The 16,456-nt window shown below is 38.8% G+C and overlaps 1 protein-coding gene across 2 annotated transcripts in view; it reads left to right on the forward strand.

Moving 5' to 3' along the window:
- Positions 1-16,456, forward strand: part of EPHA3 (EPH receptor A3) — a 229,940-nt gene that overhangs the window by 150,595 nt on the left and 62,889 nt on the right. For both annotated transcript variants that reach the window (XM_026664009.2, XM_087966571.1), the window contains 2 exons: positions 11,609-11,764; positions 13,704-14,039. In XM_026664009.2, the coding sequence (XP_026519794.2) occupies positions 11,609-11,764; positions 13,704-14,039 (492 nt within the window). The remainder of the gene's footprint in view (positions 1-11,608; positions 11,765-13,703; positions 14,040-16,456) is intronic.

Raw genomic sequence — 16,456 nt, forward strand, 5'->3', positions numbered from 1 at the left:
CGTGTGTGATGCTATCAGGTTCAAGATGTCCAAGTATTGGTATTGATCATCTTCATTAAGATTCTTGATGTTATTTCCATTGAGCAACTTGATACCTTTAGTTTTCAAAGTTGTTGTTTTTTTCTGCCCTGTGAGGATGGTTGATTTGACCAGTCCAAAATCTATTGCAATATCTTGACTGCATATACCGAGAGTGTTGAGCAGGTCTGGGATATTGTGTGAGGTGGAGGTAGAGGTTGAGAAGGCTGTATGCAGTGCAAGTGTGCAAGAGATCCCATGAAGCAGAGGTGGTATTCAGCAGGTTCTGACCAGTTCTGGAGAACTGGTAGCGGAAATTTTGAGTAGTTCGGAGAACCTGCAAATACCACCTCTGACTGGATATTTTACAGTATCCTTCCCCTGCCATGCCTACCAGCCCACAGAACTGGTAGTTAAAAAAAATTGAATCCCACTACTGTCATGAAGGTATGGGAAGATACATGTGGGGTGAGTGAGCCAGGAAGAGTGCATGGTGTCCAAGAGGGTCAGGTAAAAGGTCACAGTGGAGCTGCATGAGTTGGGGAAAATGCATTGAAGTGAACAAAAGGTGGGTCGAGAAGGTTAGTGGGTGGCTAGCAGGGTATATGGTTGTGTGCCAGAACTACCACATGGGTTAGGGAAAGCATGCAAGGGACAGAATAAATTGGAGGGGGTGTAGGGGATGACATTGGCTAGGAAAAGTATGTTGAATTCCTTTCTCCCTGTTCTTCTCCCTTTATTCTTCTCTTCCCTTCCCTTCCCTTCCCTTCCCTGCAGCAGCAGCTGCTAGGTTGGGGCAGAAACAAAGGATTGCAAGAATCCTTTGGCTGACAAACTAGGAAACATTGTAAATGAACATAACATGCACATAGAAGTAGCACAGGAGCAGCCAATAGCACTGAAGGAACCATAACTTTTTCAAATTTCATTTCCTTGGGAGTCATCAGTCCTGTATTTTGGACTCATTCTGAAAGTTAGAATACCTTGTTTAAAAAACTGTTGTCCTATTGCACTGTTTCATCCAAAAGTCATTATGATAGTTTTAATGGTATATAGATCTCAGGGCTGTTTAATATTTTTGGGAAAATCCAGTTTTTATTTCACTTAACACACATGTATTGTGGAAAGTCCAGTGCACTTTTTAGATTGTTCTACTTTAAGGTGGTGGGGCATCTGGAGAATAGTGAGAAATGATTGGTGTATGGCAGGGCTGTCAAACTTGCAGCCGGTGGGCCTGATGTGTCATGCACCAGCTCACCCCACGCCCGGTTTAGCAAAGGAGAAAAAAGTACCAATACGTCATATGATGCTGCCGTGACGATCTGAGTTTGACACCCCTGATGTATGGACAGTGTAGTTGCATGAGATTCTCCTATCAGCAATCCATATACTGCTCTAAAACTTAGGAAGCATATGTATTTGAAACAAATATATAACTTGGGTCTATAAAATGAATTTCTGTAAAAAAAAAACACCTTGCAATAGTGAATGTATTTTATATATGGATATAAAGTGGTAGATAGGCTAAGCTCTGCTTTGATCAAATCACATTCTTGGTAATAGAAAGTCCTTTTTAAACACTATCTTTCTACACTCAAATGAACATTCCAGCAGTTAAAAAGCACCATCCATTTGTAAAGCTGTGTAGTGATGTATGTAAATAGCAGCTGTCACTGTGTAAAGTGCAGATGTCTGCAACAGGAAGCCCTTGTGTGCTTCACTAATGAGAGTTCAAGGTGTTTTGGAAGCCGGCATGTACAGTATATGTGAAAGCTCCATGTTGCCAAATGTGCCTATAAGCAGCAATATGTCCACTAACAACTCAGTTTGAGTTCACAGAGGATAGAGGCTGCTAAGTAGCCTTCATGAAGTTATTTTCAGTAACATTTGGTTCCTCCCAGGAATATTGCTCATTCAGAGTCTATGGAAAAGGTTTGCTGTTTCTCAGTTTCATGTTTTGGCTATCTCTTCATCTCCATCTATCCTGTTCAATTTTCATATTTCCTCCTCCATTCATTCCATCCTTCCTTTCCTAGCTGGAAAATTGAGCTCAATTTTTATTTTACCAAATCCCATAAATGTAGAGCATATAGTAAGAATATCATGCTAATGTAATTCATGTTCAGATGATACCTGTCATAACTTAATCCTTGGTCAAATGTTGTGTAATATGCATGGAAAATCACTGTTTTACATATTATTTGTATTCCAAAAATATAAAATACAGTATGGCATATTTCTGAAGAGCTTTATACAAATAAATCCATTTTATAACTTTCTTTTAATGTATCCTAATATTCATTACACTTCTGAAATGCACCTTCAGAAATAGTAGCCTTTTAGTTTTTTTGTGCTTTATACGCTAACAGATATGGACTACTGCAAGATATACAAAATAACTTCCTGAATTAACTATTCTGCATAAACTTATTTGTGCAAGGTCAACATAGCTGTTTATTTGTCAAATGAGGCATGTGCTATGATCTAACAGGAACTTCATTCTTAATGTTCTGAGTTGAAATACAATACTTAAGGCAAAGTTTACCGCAGTTCAATGTGCAGTGATAGAATGTTTTCAGATCTTATGCTTAGTAAACAATAGACATCATGGTCAAAATGATCCTATATTTCCTTCTATTGTTTTCTTATTATATATACTTAAGTAGGGATCAGGAGGAAAAAGCAACAGATATAGTAATTGGAAATTGTAACTGTAGTAATTGGAAAACAACAGGAATTATTGCCAGGAAGACAAAATATGTCAATGCCCTTAGGACAGTGTTCTTATCTTAATTAAATGACAATATATTTAATATTTTGCACATAGTACATTTTTTGCACATTTTTTATATATTCCTTGATTCTGACAAAATGGAATCAGATGGATAATTGGATACTTTTTAAGTCTATAAAGGATAGAGAAACAAAGCTGCAATGCAGGATAAAAGGTATGTGATAAAATGAATATATTTCTCCTGTAACTGAAATGCTTAATTTTATTACCAAAGAACTAACAGGATACAAAGGGAAACCAAATTTCTAGATACCTCAAATAACTGTGCCCTGGATCAACAACCAAGAAATGAAATGCAATACACTGAACTTCTAGTGCAATTTATATATTATTAAAACTTTTGTTGTAATTATTATTAACCATGCGAAACAGTGCATCATGGGCAACCATTTTTGAACCAAAGTATTTCAAATGAGGTAACTTACAGAATATGTCAAAAATTCAGGGCTGACCAGTCACAAAAAGTCACAGTTTGAACAGTTTGAGTTAAGAAATATCAAATCCAGCTATAATATTAATTTTTATTCAGAAAACTCCACTGAGTTTAAAAATTCATTAATGAGATTGCTTGAAGTAAACATTTCCCAAATAATTTCTATCAGAAAGAATCGTTTGCAATATTTTCTTTAAAAATCTGAAAAATCAGGTGAAAGGATTTTTAACCAAATTTAAGTTTGCCAACCCTTTATTTGAAAAGAGATAGAAGAATAAATTTACCATTGTTTTGGAGATGTGACAAAAATCTTATACTGAAATGTGGTCTTAAGCACCCCAATAACATTTGAATGCATCCTAATTATGTCAGAATAAAATATAGATAAGGTATTTTATTCTACTATCATTAGAAATTTAAGGAGCTTAGATAGCTTGTTTAACACTTTATATCTGATAAAAATGGATTAAAATGTCTGACTCAGACTGTTGGTTCCCTAACATCCAATAATCAATACATTTAAATTAAATATAATGACATACTGACATTGATTTCATAAAGTCATAATTCCCACTAATTCAAACTATTGTATTTATTAACATTTCTGAACTGCTAATTATCCGTTTTGGTTTGCTCCTTGATGCTGTGTTATGAAATATAATGCTACTGAATCTCAGCTAATATAGGTTTGAATAATTTCCCAGCATTCTGGAAAGAATTTACCTCATTTCTTCTGTTTTTAACAGAATTTCTTTTCACAAATCCCTTATTTTGGAAAAAGTTTGCTCTTTTTAAGCCAATCATGCATGTCGATTTCTAATGAAATTGCAATTGGGACACAACTTTGCTGTTTCTAATGTGATGTCACATGATTGCATAAATTAGCAATGGCAATCACAATTGTTCTGATAAACCAAGATGTGTTGGCTATTAAGCAGGAAGCTGAGTCCAGAGCAAGGGGCATGTGGGTTTCATTGGGAGAAACTCTAGAAAGCCCGATGCAGGCTGCATAGGATAGACAGAACTTTACAAGGCATAAGCTCAAAAGGTCATGGAATAGGTGTACAGGTGCCTTTGATTGCAGGAAGGTGGGGAAAAGAAAATGTGGGGTACATATGATTGAGGGAAGCCATGGTAAAAGGGAGGGCATTGTATGTGTGATTGAAGGGAGGCTGAAACTCAGAAAAGAAGGAATAGGAAGCATGCATTTCTTTGTGCAAGCACAGGGAGGCTAGGAAAATAAGATTTAGATGGTTGTGCCCAAAAGGGAAAATTAGGGCACAATACATGTGAATGAAGAAAAGCCTACCAACTTGTCACCTTTCATTGACTTTGGTTGGAAGAAATTGGCAGGGAAGAATACAAATGGCAATCACATGACCACAGGTTGTACAACTAGTTGTAAATATAAGTTTATTACTAGGCACCTGAATTTTGTTCATGTGACCATGAGGCACTTCAACAGCTGTAGCTTTAAGGATCAATCATAAGATCCTTGGTTCAGTACCGTCTTATTTTCAAACAGTTGAATCATAATTCAAGGACTACCTATAGAAACAAACAAAAACTATATTTCATAGTTCCTTTTTAAAATATAATAAAAATTAATATACATACATCTTAGTCCTTTTCTTTGAAAACTGAATCTAAAATATACTTTATACAGTATGCAGAAAGATAATATGGCTCTGTAAGCAGAGGTAATAAATAAATCCATTATCACTCTTCTTGAGAAGAAATATGTTTCGCAATAAAGGTAACATCCTTCCCTCATCCTTCATGATGTTCAGAAATAGAATCATGTGGCCATCTTTTCATGCCATTCACTTTCCAGGATTTAATTTACAATGTAATTAATGGCTTTATTTTTTCCCCTCCTGAGAATTGTAGCACTGAATGATCTTATTTTCACTTGGCATACAAAGACAGAAGACTTGTAAGACAGGCAGGATGGGGAGAAAAGATACACATCAGACTCTTCCACTAAGGCTTTCTGGGACAGCAGGCTTCTAACTAGCTCATTTGCTTCATAATTGGTATCTTTATAGCATTGTAACTTAGCCATGCAGAAAACACAAAGAGATTGCAAAGTTTTGCCTCTAGAGACAAAAAGCAGACTAATCTGGCTTTATAGTGATGTTTCTTATTATGTAATTCCCTTGTCTTCATTAACCACAATCTATTGGCTTCCTGGTTCTTACATTCTGCTTCTGTCCATACTTTTTTTAGGTTGGGCATTCATAAACGTACAGTTATTATTGTGAACCTTTCAATCATCAGAAGAGTTCTCAGGAACTTGTAGATTATACAATACAAATTCCCCTCATGTTTGAAGAGAAAGCAACCTCAATCCTGTGGAAATTTTAACACAGACTAATATAAAGCAAGTTACATAAAATGCTAACATTTAAGGCTGATAGGATTTTGTTGCCCACTAAAATCACAAATCAGGCTAAACTTGAAGATGCTTAGGCTAAAGTTACAGTCTGAGTAGGCCACAGTTGAAAAGGCCATGACTTACTTCTGCTAATAGTGCAGGAAACTTTGGGATAGTGAAGGTTTAAGCCTATAGTAATTAAGATTAGCATTAAAGTGGGCGCTCTTTCTTTCCAGAAATATCTCTGTTTTAATTTATCTATTAGTCTGTAGGCTGAGACACCAAACAGAGGGTGGGTGTATATATAATTTCTGTATGTGTTTAAATATATTTTGTAGATCAGAAAAATGGTTTTGAGGGGAAAAGTCTTTTTCTTTTTTTAATGTGTGAGAGGTGACTGGAACTGAAGCCAGTAAAATTAGCTGTTATCTCAGGATATGTAATTCAGTTAATAAATAAAAGAGAGATTGTGGCCATTTGAGAAGAGGTAATGGCAGACGTCCAGTCACTGTGGCTCTATGCCCATCCCCAGGATTTACCCATTATAAATACTGTATTCTAATGAAGCATAGTGGCATGCAGTTACTTGCAGATTATGTCATTCTCACTTTTCACTTTGTATTAACATGATGTGAGGTGGTTCTGACTCAGTCTAGGCAATGAAAAAGACTAAAGGAACATGCCAATGTTAATGAAACGCCACCTCCTGGAGTTTGTCACTAACAGATTATACAAGCTAAGACACTATCCGCAGCAGTGTCTGTAAGTGCAAGAATCATATACTGAGAGATAATTTAATTTTGACCAGAAAAAGCTCATTGTGCTTTTGCTTATTTTCAGAATTATATGAACATTTCATTATTCACATTTTGTTATGGTTACTATGGCTTGCTTACATATACTAAGATCAAACCAAAGTGTGCTGGATCATCGGCAAACATTAGACTTTGCAAGAGAGTTGAATTCATGCTCAAGGATCACTACAGAACATAAAAATCAAAGCAATTTTGAAACTATATAATTTATTTTTCACTTCAATTGGACGCATTCTTTAGTAATGGTGCAATTATCAGTATTAAGTATCACATTCTCTAGTTAAAAATTATATCTTTTTCTGCCCACCTCATTTCACTTTTGGTTCACATTGTTTTAACTTTCTCAGCACAGAAATGGAGGATGACTGAGTTTTCTCAAATGTCAATATTCAACAAATGAAAATGTTATTTTTCAGTTTAAACACCTATGTATGTAGATACTATATGTGTGTTCGTTTGCTTTATTCATTTAATTTGGATGCTGACCTACAACAAGCTACTCTGCTTTATTGAAATGATTGACTAGCTATATTTAGCAAATTTGAAAGATTGTAAGCTAGGAAATATTTGTGTTTTTAGATTTTTGGGATAGCATTACAAATATAATCCATATTTTAATTTGGAAATAATAATTTTCCCTATAAAATAAAATAGGCTTGGATAATTTTTAGTGACAACATAACTTTTATTATTTATAGATAGAACAAGAATCAAAATAATAATAGTGGTACATATGCAGACATGCTAAGTGAGCCTGAGTATATATGAGATTTTTCCATTTCTTTTAAAACTATGATAATTTCGACTTGTGTATGCAGTGGTAGGATTGGAATAACTTAAAAACCAGTTCTTTGGCTGGATAGGCACGGATAGGTCATGTGACTGGGTGGGTGACATCACTTATCACACCCAGCCCCACCTTCCGGCCACTCACCTCAAAGGCAGAGGTAGGATTCAGCCAGTTGGGGTTAATCCCACCACTGGCTGGCCCTGGCCCTGACCCTTTTTGGCCTGTTTTTTGGCTGTTTTTAAGCCATTTTTAGGCCATATTTTGGGTGTTTGGGGCTGGAAATAGCCCAAAAAATGGCTGGAAAATGGCCAAAAAACCAGCCTGAAAATGACCCCAAACCATCCTGAAAATGTACCAAAGTGGGCCAAAAATCAGCCCAAAATTGGCCCAGAATACAGGCTGAAAAATGAGTGGAGGCAGGGCCAGCCAGTGGTGGGATTTGCCAGTTTACGGAACTGCACAGAATCTTAACTACTGGGTCACCTGAACCAGTGCAAACCGGCAGCAGTCCACCTCTGTATGTCGCTGCCTCAAAATGCAAGAAAATCAAAAGTCAGCAGTGCAATTGGAAAATAAACTTCCATGATATTACATACTAGAAAAATAAGGTGATATAATATGGATTCTTGAAAGTAATTCCTGCAATACCCATTTCTTAATCAAGCCCATTTTAATGGGGTGGCACTTCAAGGATGCAGAGACCTGATGGAGGTCTCCTAGATAACCTGACATTTCTTAGTCTGGACAGCCTACTGAACAAGAGATAGTTATAATTTGCTTATTCTAGATCTGTTATATTCCTAACATAAATACCTGTTTTATTCAAAGTTCTTCTAACTATTATTACCTTTATTGTCAGAGTACAACAAGTGTCCTTTTGTGCACCCCCCCAAACAGAACTCACAGTGAGGACAGAAGTCCCTAACCCTGTCCCAATCTTATTACACTATGTGACCTTGTTGCACAATGTGCCGGCCCTGCAAGTCTATCATACTATGTTGACATGAGGTTATTTTCCATTCAGAAGTCTGACAGCCCATAGGTCGAAACTGTTCTTCAGCCTGTTGATGTGGCTGGCTATGCTTCTACATCACCTTCCCAATGGAAGGAGAGTGAAGAAGTGCTCACCAGGATGTGAGTCATCCCTGAGAATTTTCTTCACTTTTCTAAGGCAGCGAGCCCTAGAGATGTCATCTAGTGGTATCAGGGAACAGTACACAATGATTTGTGCTGTGCTCACCACCCTCTGTAATGTCTTTCTATCCATGGATGTCAAGCCAGCATACCACACCGTAATGCAATATGTGAGGACGCTTTCTATTGTGGATCATTAGGAGATCATCAGTCATTGTTCCACTTTATTCTTTCGCAAGACCCTAAGGAAATGGCCACCTGGGTTATGTTGATTTCCAGGTACGATCTTCACTTAGGTAGACTCCCAGAAATTTAAAGGAGGAAACTCTCTCCACATAGCCCCCCTTGATGTAAAGTTGGGGCAGGTTCCTCTTTCTTCTTCTGGAAGTCCAACACCATCTCCTTTATCTTGCTGATGTTTAGGTGCAGGTTGTTTTCTACGCACTATGAGGATAATTTTTGAAAAAAACCCCTGTACGCTGTTTCATCTCCACCTGTAATGAGACCCAATACAGTAGAATCATCTGCGAATTTAATGATCACAGTGGATGGGTCAGACAATAAAAAATTCATGTGTGTACAGTGAGTACAGATAGGAACTGAGCACACAGTCCTGTGGAGAGCCAGTGTTACGTTTCAGAGAGGTGGATGTAACAGACCCAGCCCTCACTATTTGTGGACATCCCTCAGAAAGCCTTTGATCCAGTCACAGTTGGAAGAGGAAAAATCCAAGTCAGTCAGCTTTTCGATAAGGATGCTCAGCAGGATAGTATTGAAGGCTGAGCTGTAGTCAATGAAAAGCATCCTGATATAGTTTCCAGTTTTCTCTGATGACTTGCTACAGAATGTAAGGCAGTAGCTATAGCGTCGTCTGTTGACCTGTTCCCCCTGTAGGAAAATTGATGTTTGTTAAAGTCTGGTGGGGGGCATGTCCTAAGGTGTTGGAGAACCAGTCTTTTGAAGTATTTCATCACTACTGCCATTAACGTGATAGGTCTGTAGTCATTTAGATAGTTAATTGCTGTTTTCTTGGGGACTGGGACAATAGTGGCTGCTTTCAATCATGATAAAATACAGGCCATTTGCAGGGAGATGTTAAATATCTTTGTCTAATTGATTGGCACAAGTCTTTACCACTATCCCCAGCACTCCATCTGGAAGTGCAGCTTTACTGGGATTCATAGCCTTCAGTGCAGCTCTCATTTGATGTTCATATAGGGAGAGTGGCAGGGAATCAGAAGGCTGGCAGGCAGAGGCTACAGGGTCTGGTCTTTTCACCTCATAGTGGATGAAGATGTTCAACTCCTCTACCAATGAGGCATTGACTGTGATTCTTGTGTTGCCCTTATAGTTAGTTAGGTGCTGCAGTCCCTCCCACACTTGCTTCAGGTTGTTATCTGCTAGGTGCTGCTATAAGGTGGGTCTCCACTTTATATTTGTATTGTTGTTTTACCATCTTAATGCCTCTTCTAACGGTTGCCCTGGCTTCTCTCTCTCTCTATATATATATATCCCTGTCCCCTGCCTGAAAGGCAGAATCCTGGGCTCTCAGAAGTGTCCCTACCTCGGCAGCCATCCAGTGTTGACAATTCCCATAGACTCTGATGCACTTGTCCATTGTTACATTGTCAGTGCACACTTTGATTTAAGAGAGTACGGCATCAGTGTATTCATGCAAGTTTTGATGTTCAAATACACTCCACTCAGTGGTTTCAAAACAGTCATGCAGCTGACTGAGAGCATCCTCTGGCCAGTTTTTAATCATTTTCATGACTGGCTGAGTTATTTTCCTGAGAGGGACATTCTTCGGGCATGACAGAAGTGAAAGATGGTCGGATGTACCCAGGTGGGCAAGGGGAGTTACTCTATATGCCTGTTTCAAGTTAGAGTACACACATTCTAAACTGTTCTTCCCTCTGGTGGAAAATTGCACGTACTGCACAAACTTAGGGAGAACTATCTTTAAACAGGCTTTATTGAAGTCCCCAGCCATGACAATAGCGCCCTCTGGGTGAGTTTGCTGCTGCCTGGAGATGACGTCATATAGCTTAGAAAGTGCCACGCTGACATTGGCATCAGGTGAAATATAAATAGCTATAATAATTATCACAGTGATTTCTCTAAGCAGATAAAATGGCCTACATGTAACAGTCATCAGTTCCACATCTGGGGAGCAATACATATAAATTATTCTGCTGTTAACACACCAGTCCCTGTGTATATAGATACAGAGTCCTCCTCCCTTGCTCTTACCAGAGTCACTATCAGAGTGATAAATGACTCGGCTTGTCAATTCCACTGCTTCATTGGGTACAGCTGGGTGTAGCCAGGTCTCTGTTACAATCATCACACAGTTTTTGCAGAAAAGCCTGCTTGCTACCATCTGCAGCTCTAATTCATCAATTTCGTGGACGAGGGATCTGGCGTTGCTCAAAAAGACACTTGGCAGTGCTAGTCTATGGGGCTGCTTTCAGAGCTGAGCCAACAGACTAGCTCTACAGCCGCACTTTTGTTTCCGTTCCTTTTGCTTTCGTCAGCACCTCCCCAATCCAACAACAATCCATGGAGATCCTGGAAGTCTCCCTATGCACTTTGCTATGTTGCTGGTAAAATTGCTGGTAATCCTGGATTGACTTGCGAGCCCGATGTTTAGCAGCTCTATGTGTGTGTAGGCAAATTTTGCTCCTTGATCTACACTATGCACACACATTGATACACACATCATTCCAAACACCACACACTAATACCAGGAGTTTGGGGCTGCTGCATGTGAACGCACCGCTATCTTGGTGGCAGGAAAAAAAGTCAATATTGTAGCAAGAATGTCTATATTGGTTTAGACAATAATTCATAGCCATTCTGGAAAATGGCAGAGATTAATGAGATTAAAAATGTCCAAGATAAAACTGTGATTTTTTTTATGCATGTAAAGCGTGTGAATGTAAATGAAATATGAAACTCTAGAATTGATTAACAAAAAAAAGAGAGGAAGGTTTAAATTAAGGCCCTGATTTTTACCAATTCTCCAGAATATGGTTTAGAATTAATATACTTTGCTTAGACTGAGGCAAAGTCATAAAGTGAATATACTTTGATACACTAAGACCAAGGCAAACTACTTTTTTTTTTCATATATGCTGTTTCAATATTGTCTTTTAGTTTTCAGGTGGAAAATCTTTTCCCTGCCTGGCAAAGAATAATGAAACTTTAATATGAAAAATTGTAAGCAAGTACTATTCTTTTACAGCTTGCCAACCAGGTTTTTATAAAGCCTTTGCTGGTAATGTTAAATGCGCCAAATGCCCACCCCATAGTTCAACAAATGTGGAAGGTTCTACAAACTGCAAGTGTGAGAAGAACTACTTTCGATCTGAAGGCGATGTTCCATCAATGGCTTGCACAAGTGAGTAACCTCATTATGATGACACTGGAACTTGTCCTTACATGTTGTTGGTCATCTAGGCCAGGAGTGTCAAACTCAATTTCATTGAGGGCTGCATCAGGGTTGTGTTGTCCTCAGGGCCAGGGTGGGTATGGTAGCATGACGTCACTTGTGTTTGTTTGAGAGCACCTGTGATGGCCTGAGCACTCTGCCAGAGAAAGTGGAGCTTAGGAGAGCTGCATGCAGCCTTCACAAGCTCCCTTTTCACTGGCAGAGGCACCATGGGCCGATTCATCATTATTTCCAGGGATGCCCCGCAGGCTAGATCTAAGCACCTTGCGGCCCGGATCTGGCCCCCGGGCATTGAGTTTGACATCCCTAATCTAGGCATTTTAGAGTATTTCCATGTCATTAATGTTTCCATATTAATCATGATTAGATATTGTTATGGTTGTTGGTTTGGGAAAAGGAGTGGAGAATAATTTTTTAAACACAAAAATGCAAACTCCTGGAAGACAAAGTTTGCATTCTATTATGAAGAGAGAAAGAGGGAGGGAGACAAACCAAAGACTTGAACTCTGGAATCTGGAGGTAGAATAAAATGAAAGTGCATGCCAATTGAAAAACCAAGCAGGTAAACAAGTTAAAAGTAAGATACCAGACTTGTACCAATTTCCAATAAACAGGAAACATGGGTAGAAGCAAATAAATGAAGACCTTCAAAACAGTTATGTAGTATCAGATAGGCCCAGAGACAATTTCTTTGTGATGTAAACAATAATATGGACATACCTTTAGCCTGTATTTCTACTTTAGTTTTTTATTGTTAAAAAAATTGAAAAAGGAACAATTTTATTATATCACTGTACATTGTGTTTGTATGGTACACCACCATTCTTATCGTTACTACTTTTTATTGCATTATCATTATTATGCACAGTAGCATAATAATTGTAATTAGTACAATGTTATATTAGAATTACTTCCAATCATATAAATGGTTAATTATCCCTATATCTGGGTGTGACAATTCTCATTCATTCATTGTGGAAATTCATATATACAGTTGTCCATTGTGGAAGACTAACATTGAGCCTAGGGCTACATATTAAAAACCCGAGTACCTAGACTTAAGTCTGCTTTTTATTAAGACCGTATAAAGCTTTGATGGATGATTGGACTCACATGGTTTGACCGATTCCACCACTGAATTAAATCAGTGAAAAAATGCAACCTTTTTAAAAATTACTGAATTGAATTACCGTACTCCTTCCCATGGTTTACAAGCACACGAACAACTTGTTGGTAGTCACTTAACCCATAATGGCAGCTAGTAAAATAGGACTGACCCTCATCCCAACTTTGATACTTCACAGGCCTGAATATGTGGTCTCTAATTCCTCAGTTACCATGGCACATTGCATCAGCTGGATAATGAAAGCACAGCATTAAGGCAATGCATACTTTACTGATTTGGTTAATTTCTTAATAAAGTGCTTTATATGGCTATACGTAATGTTTTTATTGCCTTTCAGTACTGTTGAATTTATTCATAGTAATAGCCTGAATATTAGTTAATTTGGAAAAGTGATTAAAGCTAGACATTAGAATACACATGTGTTATAAAATTGGTTGATATCTCTTAAAGTATGTAAGAGAATATATAATAAATAATCTTTCTTTAGGACAGGGATGCAGAATTATGGCCTTTTATAACTTGTGGACTTTTAACTCCCAGAATTCCTAAGCCGACCATACTGGCCCAGGAATTCTAGCAGTTGAAGTCCACAAGTCATAAAGGGGCCACAGTTCCCCACCTGTGCTTAAGATATATAAGATAGATAATAAAACAATATGTCAGTGACAACTGTTAAATGCACACTCAAATGACTTTATTTCTTGAGCAGAATTCAGACAGGATAATTAATACTTATTTTATTTTCATTCTCTTTCCACATAGGACCACCTTCTGCTCCCAGAAATGTTATCTCTAATATCAATGAAACCTCAGTTATCCTAGATTGGAGCTGGCCTTTGGACACAGGGGGAAGAAAGGATGTAACTTTCAACATTGTATGCAAGAAATGTGGAGGAACCAGCAAGCTCTGTGAACCATGTAGCAATATAGTAAGATTTCTTCCTCATCAGATGGGACTCTCCAATACCACTGTGACTGTAGTGGATCTCTTGGCTCATACAAATTACACTTTTGAGATAGATGCTGTTAATGGAGTATCTGATTTAAGTACCATCCCAAGACAATTTGCTGCAGTCAGCATTACAACCAATCAAGCAGGTGAGTACAGAAATGGTCATTTTGCTATCACAGAAGAATGATAGGACTTGCAGTGTCCCTCATCCCTCACCCCTGTTCCTAACCTCTTCTTTTACTCAACCTTCAAAGCACTTTTTTTTGTTTAATTTTCGAGCAAGTAGTTATATGGAAGGCAGGGATCTTATAGCTGATTATCAGTAGACTGTGAGTCAGCAATTATGTTGCTACAAAAAAGCAAACCTGATTTCCATCTCCTCCAATATAAGCATGATTTCTAAATCATGGGAAGTAGTTTTCTACTTCATTACTATCTTGGTATCTCATGTACCAAATTCTGGCTTTAAGGAGGATCATTATAAACTTGAAAAGATTGGAAGAATAGTAACAAGAATGATTAATATACTGTAAAGTAAGTTTTAGGAAGGCTGATCAAGGGATACATTTTTAAGATACAGCATTTGTAAGTATTCTGTCTTATGATTCACTTGCTGAATATGAAGACAGATAGAATAATTCTACAAATTCTTCCATACAAAGTTTTTTTATTGGATTATATTAGGCATCCTCAAGGTGACTCACAGTTATGTCGAGATGCATCTAATATCCAATTCTTTGCATAGTTGAAATTGTAGTGTAAATGATATTAATCTTTCTATCCCATAGTCGCAGAGGCAGTGGGTAGAGCTGCCACCACAAGACTGTGTTCAGGCAAGAGTGAGGGAGCCTCCTCCAACCCAACAAGGGTCAATATAGTGACCAATCAGGATTACAGATGTGACCACATGACATGGACTACATTTCCCAGGGTACATTAACTACATTTACCATGATGCATTCCCTTAAGGGGACAGCTCACAATTCCTAACTAACTATCCCAAATCCCATTAACTCTAAACTGTCTGGACAGCACACTCCCCTCCTGGAATTGTAAATTCCACTAACTAAGTAAAGAGCAATTAACTAAGATAAACAGTGAAGAGTAATACTAACTGAATAGCAGATAGCTATATAACTAAAAGAAACAGTAAATAGCAATAAAGCATCAAACAAAGCAAAGCATGCAAAGCTTGAGATTCAATCTTCAAGTTCAGCCTTTCTCCACAGCAACACAAGGGCAGTGACCGGTCTAGTGTAGAGCTTCTTGGTGAAAGTCTGCTGGTTGCAGGAGGAATCTAGCAACCTCACTATTAGGATCTCGGCTGTGCGGATAAGCCCATCAGAGCTGGACAGGGTTTGATGTACAAGTCCCATAGACCATGCATTCCGATGCACATCCTTGTCATTCAGCAAGACAAGGTCTCCCTCTTCGAGGTTCAGTTCTTTGGTCTTCCATTTATGTCGGTCTTGTAGGGTAGCCAGGTACTCTTGCTTCCAACGGTTCCAAAAGGTGTTGGCAAGCTGTTGAACTTGTCGCCGTTGTTGTTTGGACAAGTCCTTAGAATCAAAGTTCCCTAACGGTGTTGGCCAATCACCCATTTTCTGTGTTAGCAAGGCAGCTGGAGTGAGAATAGTCGGATTCTCAGGATCTGAAGAGACTGGAACTAAAGGTTGGCCATTGACCCAGCTACCGGTTGTGTCCTGTTGAAATTCCTTATCCATGAGCTAAAGAACCTTTTGTCCTCAACGGACAAAATGAAGTCATTGTCTTCTCTGGTAGTCTGAAATAATGCCTCTCCTAAGACAGGTTTGACTGACGAAAGCGTGAAGTGTTCTTGGCACGGTTTCAGGTGAGATGTTCTTCCATTCTTGAGAATGGAGGTAGCTAAGGCAATTGTCTGGGTTGGGGCCTGTAGCTGACCGACCCAGACTACTTCTACGATCCCCCATCCTAGTGGCGATTTGAGGGCCACTGGGTCATCTATAGGGTTGGCAAATAACTCAGAGAAGGCAAAGGTGCTTGGGGCGTTAGTTCCCAGCAAGAGTAGGATCTCAGCTTCCAGATCTAGAGTGGGAAAGTGAGGAGCCAGATGCTGCAGGTGGGGTTTACGACCTCAGGTGTTGCGAGCTGACTGTGGTCATTCAGTTTCCCATTGCATTCAAACACGGCCGGCAGTGTGAACTGGGAATTCCCATCCAATGACTCTATACAGAGTCCAGTAGCTCTCCTCCCCACCATGCTTCTTGGCCCATGGCACATGGAGATGGTGAAGTGAAATTCGTCCTGTTGCATGTCAAAGAGGTCAAAAAAGGCGGATCTGGCTAGGGTGCAGGTGCTTTGAGTGTCCACTACCACATATATCTTCACAGCATCTTCAGGGCGTCCTTCAGGGTACACTTTGGCTAAACAGATGGGATTACACGAATGAGGGCTTGGTGAATTGGCACACACTGCTGTGCAGTTGACACTCATCGTCAGTTTTGGATGCGGTCGGGCAGCCTGCCGAGGATCCTTGTTGTGCTTCTGTGGTACATTGAGGCTTCTTGTTCGAAGGAGGGCT

The sequence above is a fragment of the Notechis scutatus genome, chromosome 5 (genome assembly GCF_049901735.1).
Source record: "Notechis scutatus isolate UNSWTSFEM ecotype Mainland chromosome 5, rNotScu1.2, whole genome shotgun sequence".
Taxonomy (NCBI): domain Eukaryota; kingdom Metazoa; phylum Chordata; class Lepidosauria; order Squamata; family Elapidae; genus Notechis; species Notechis scutatus.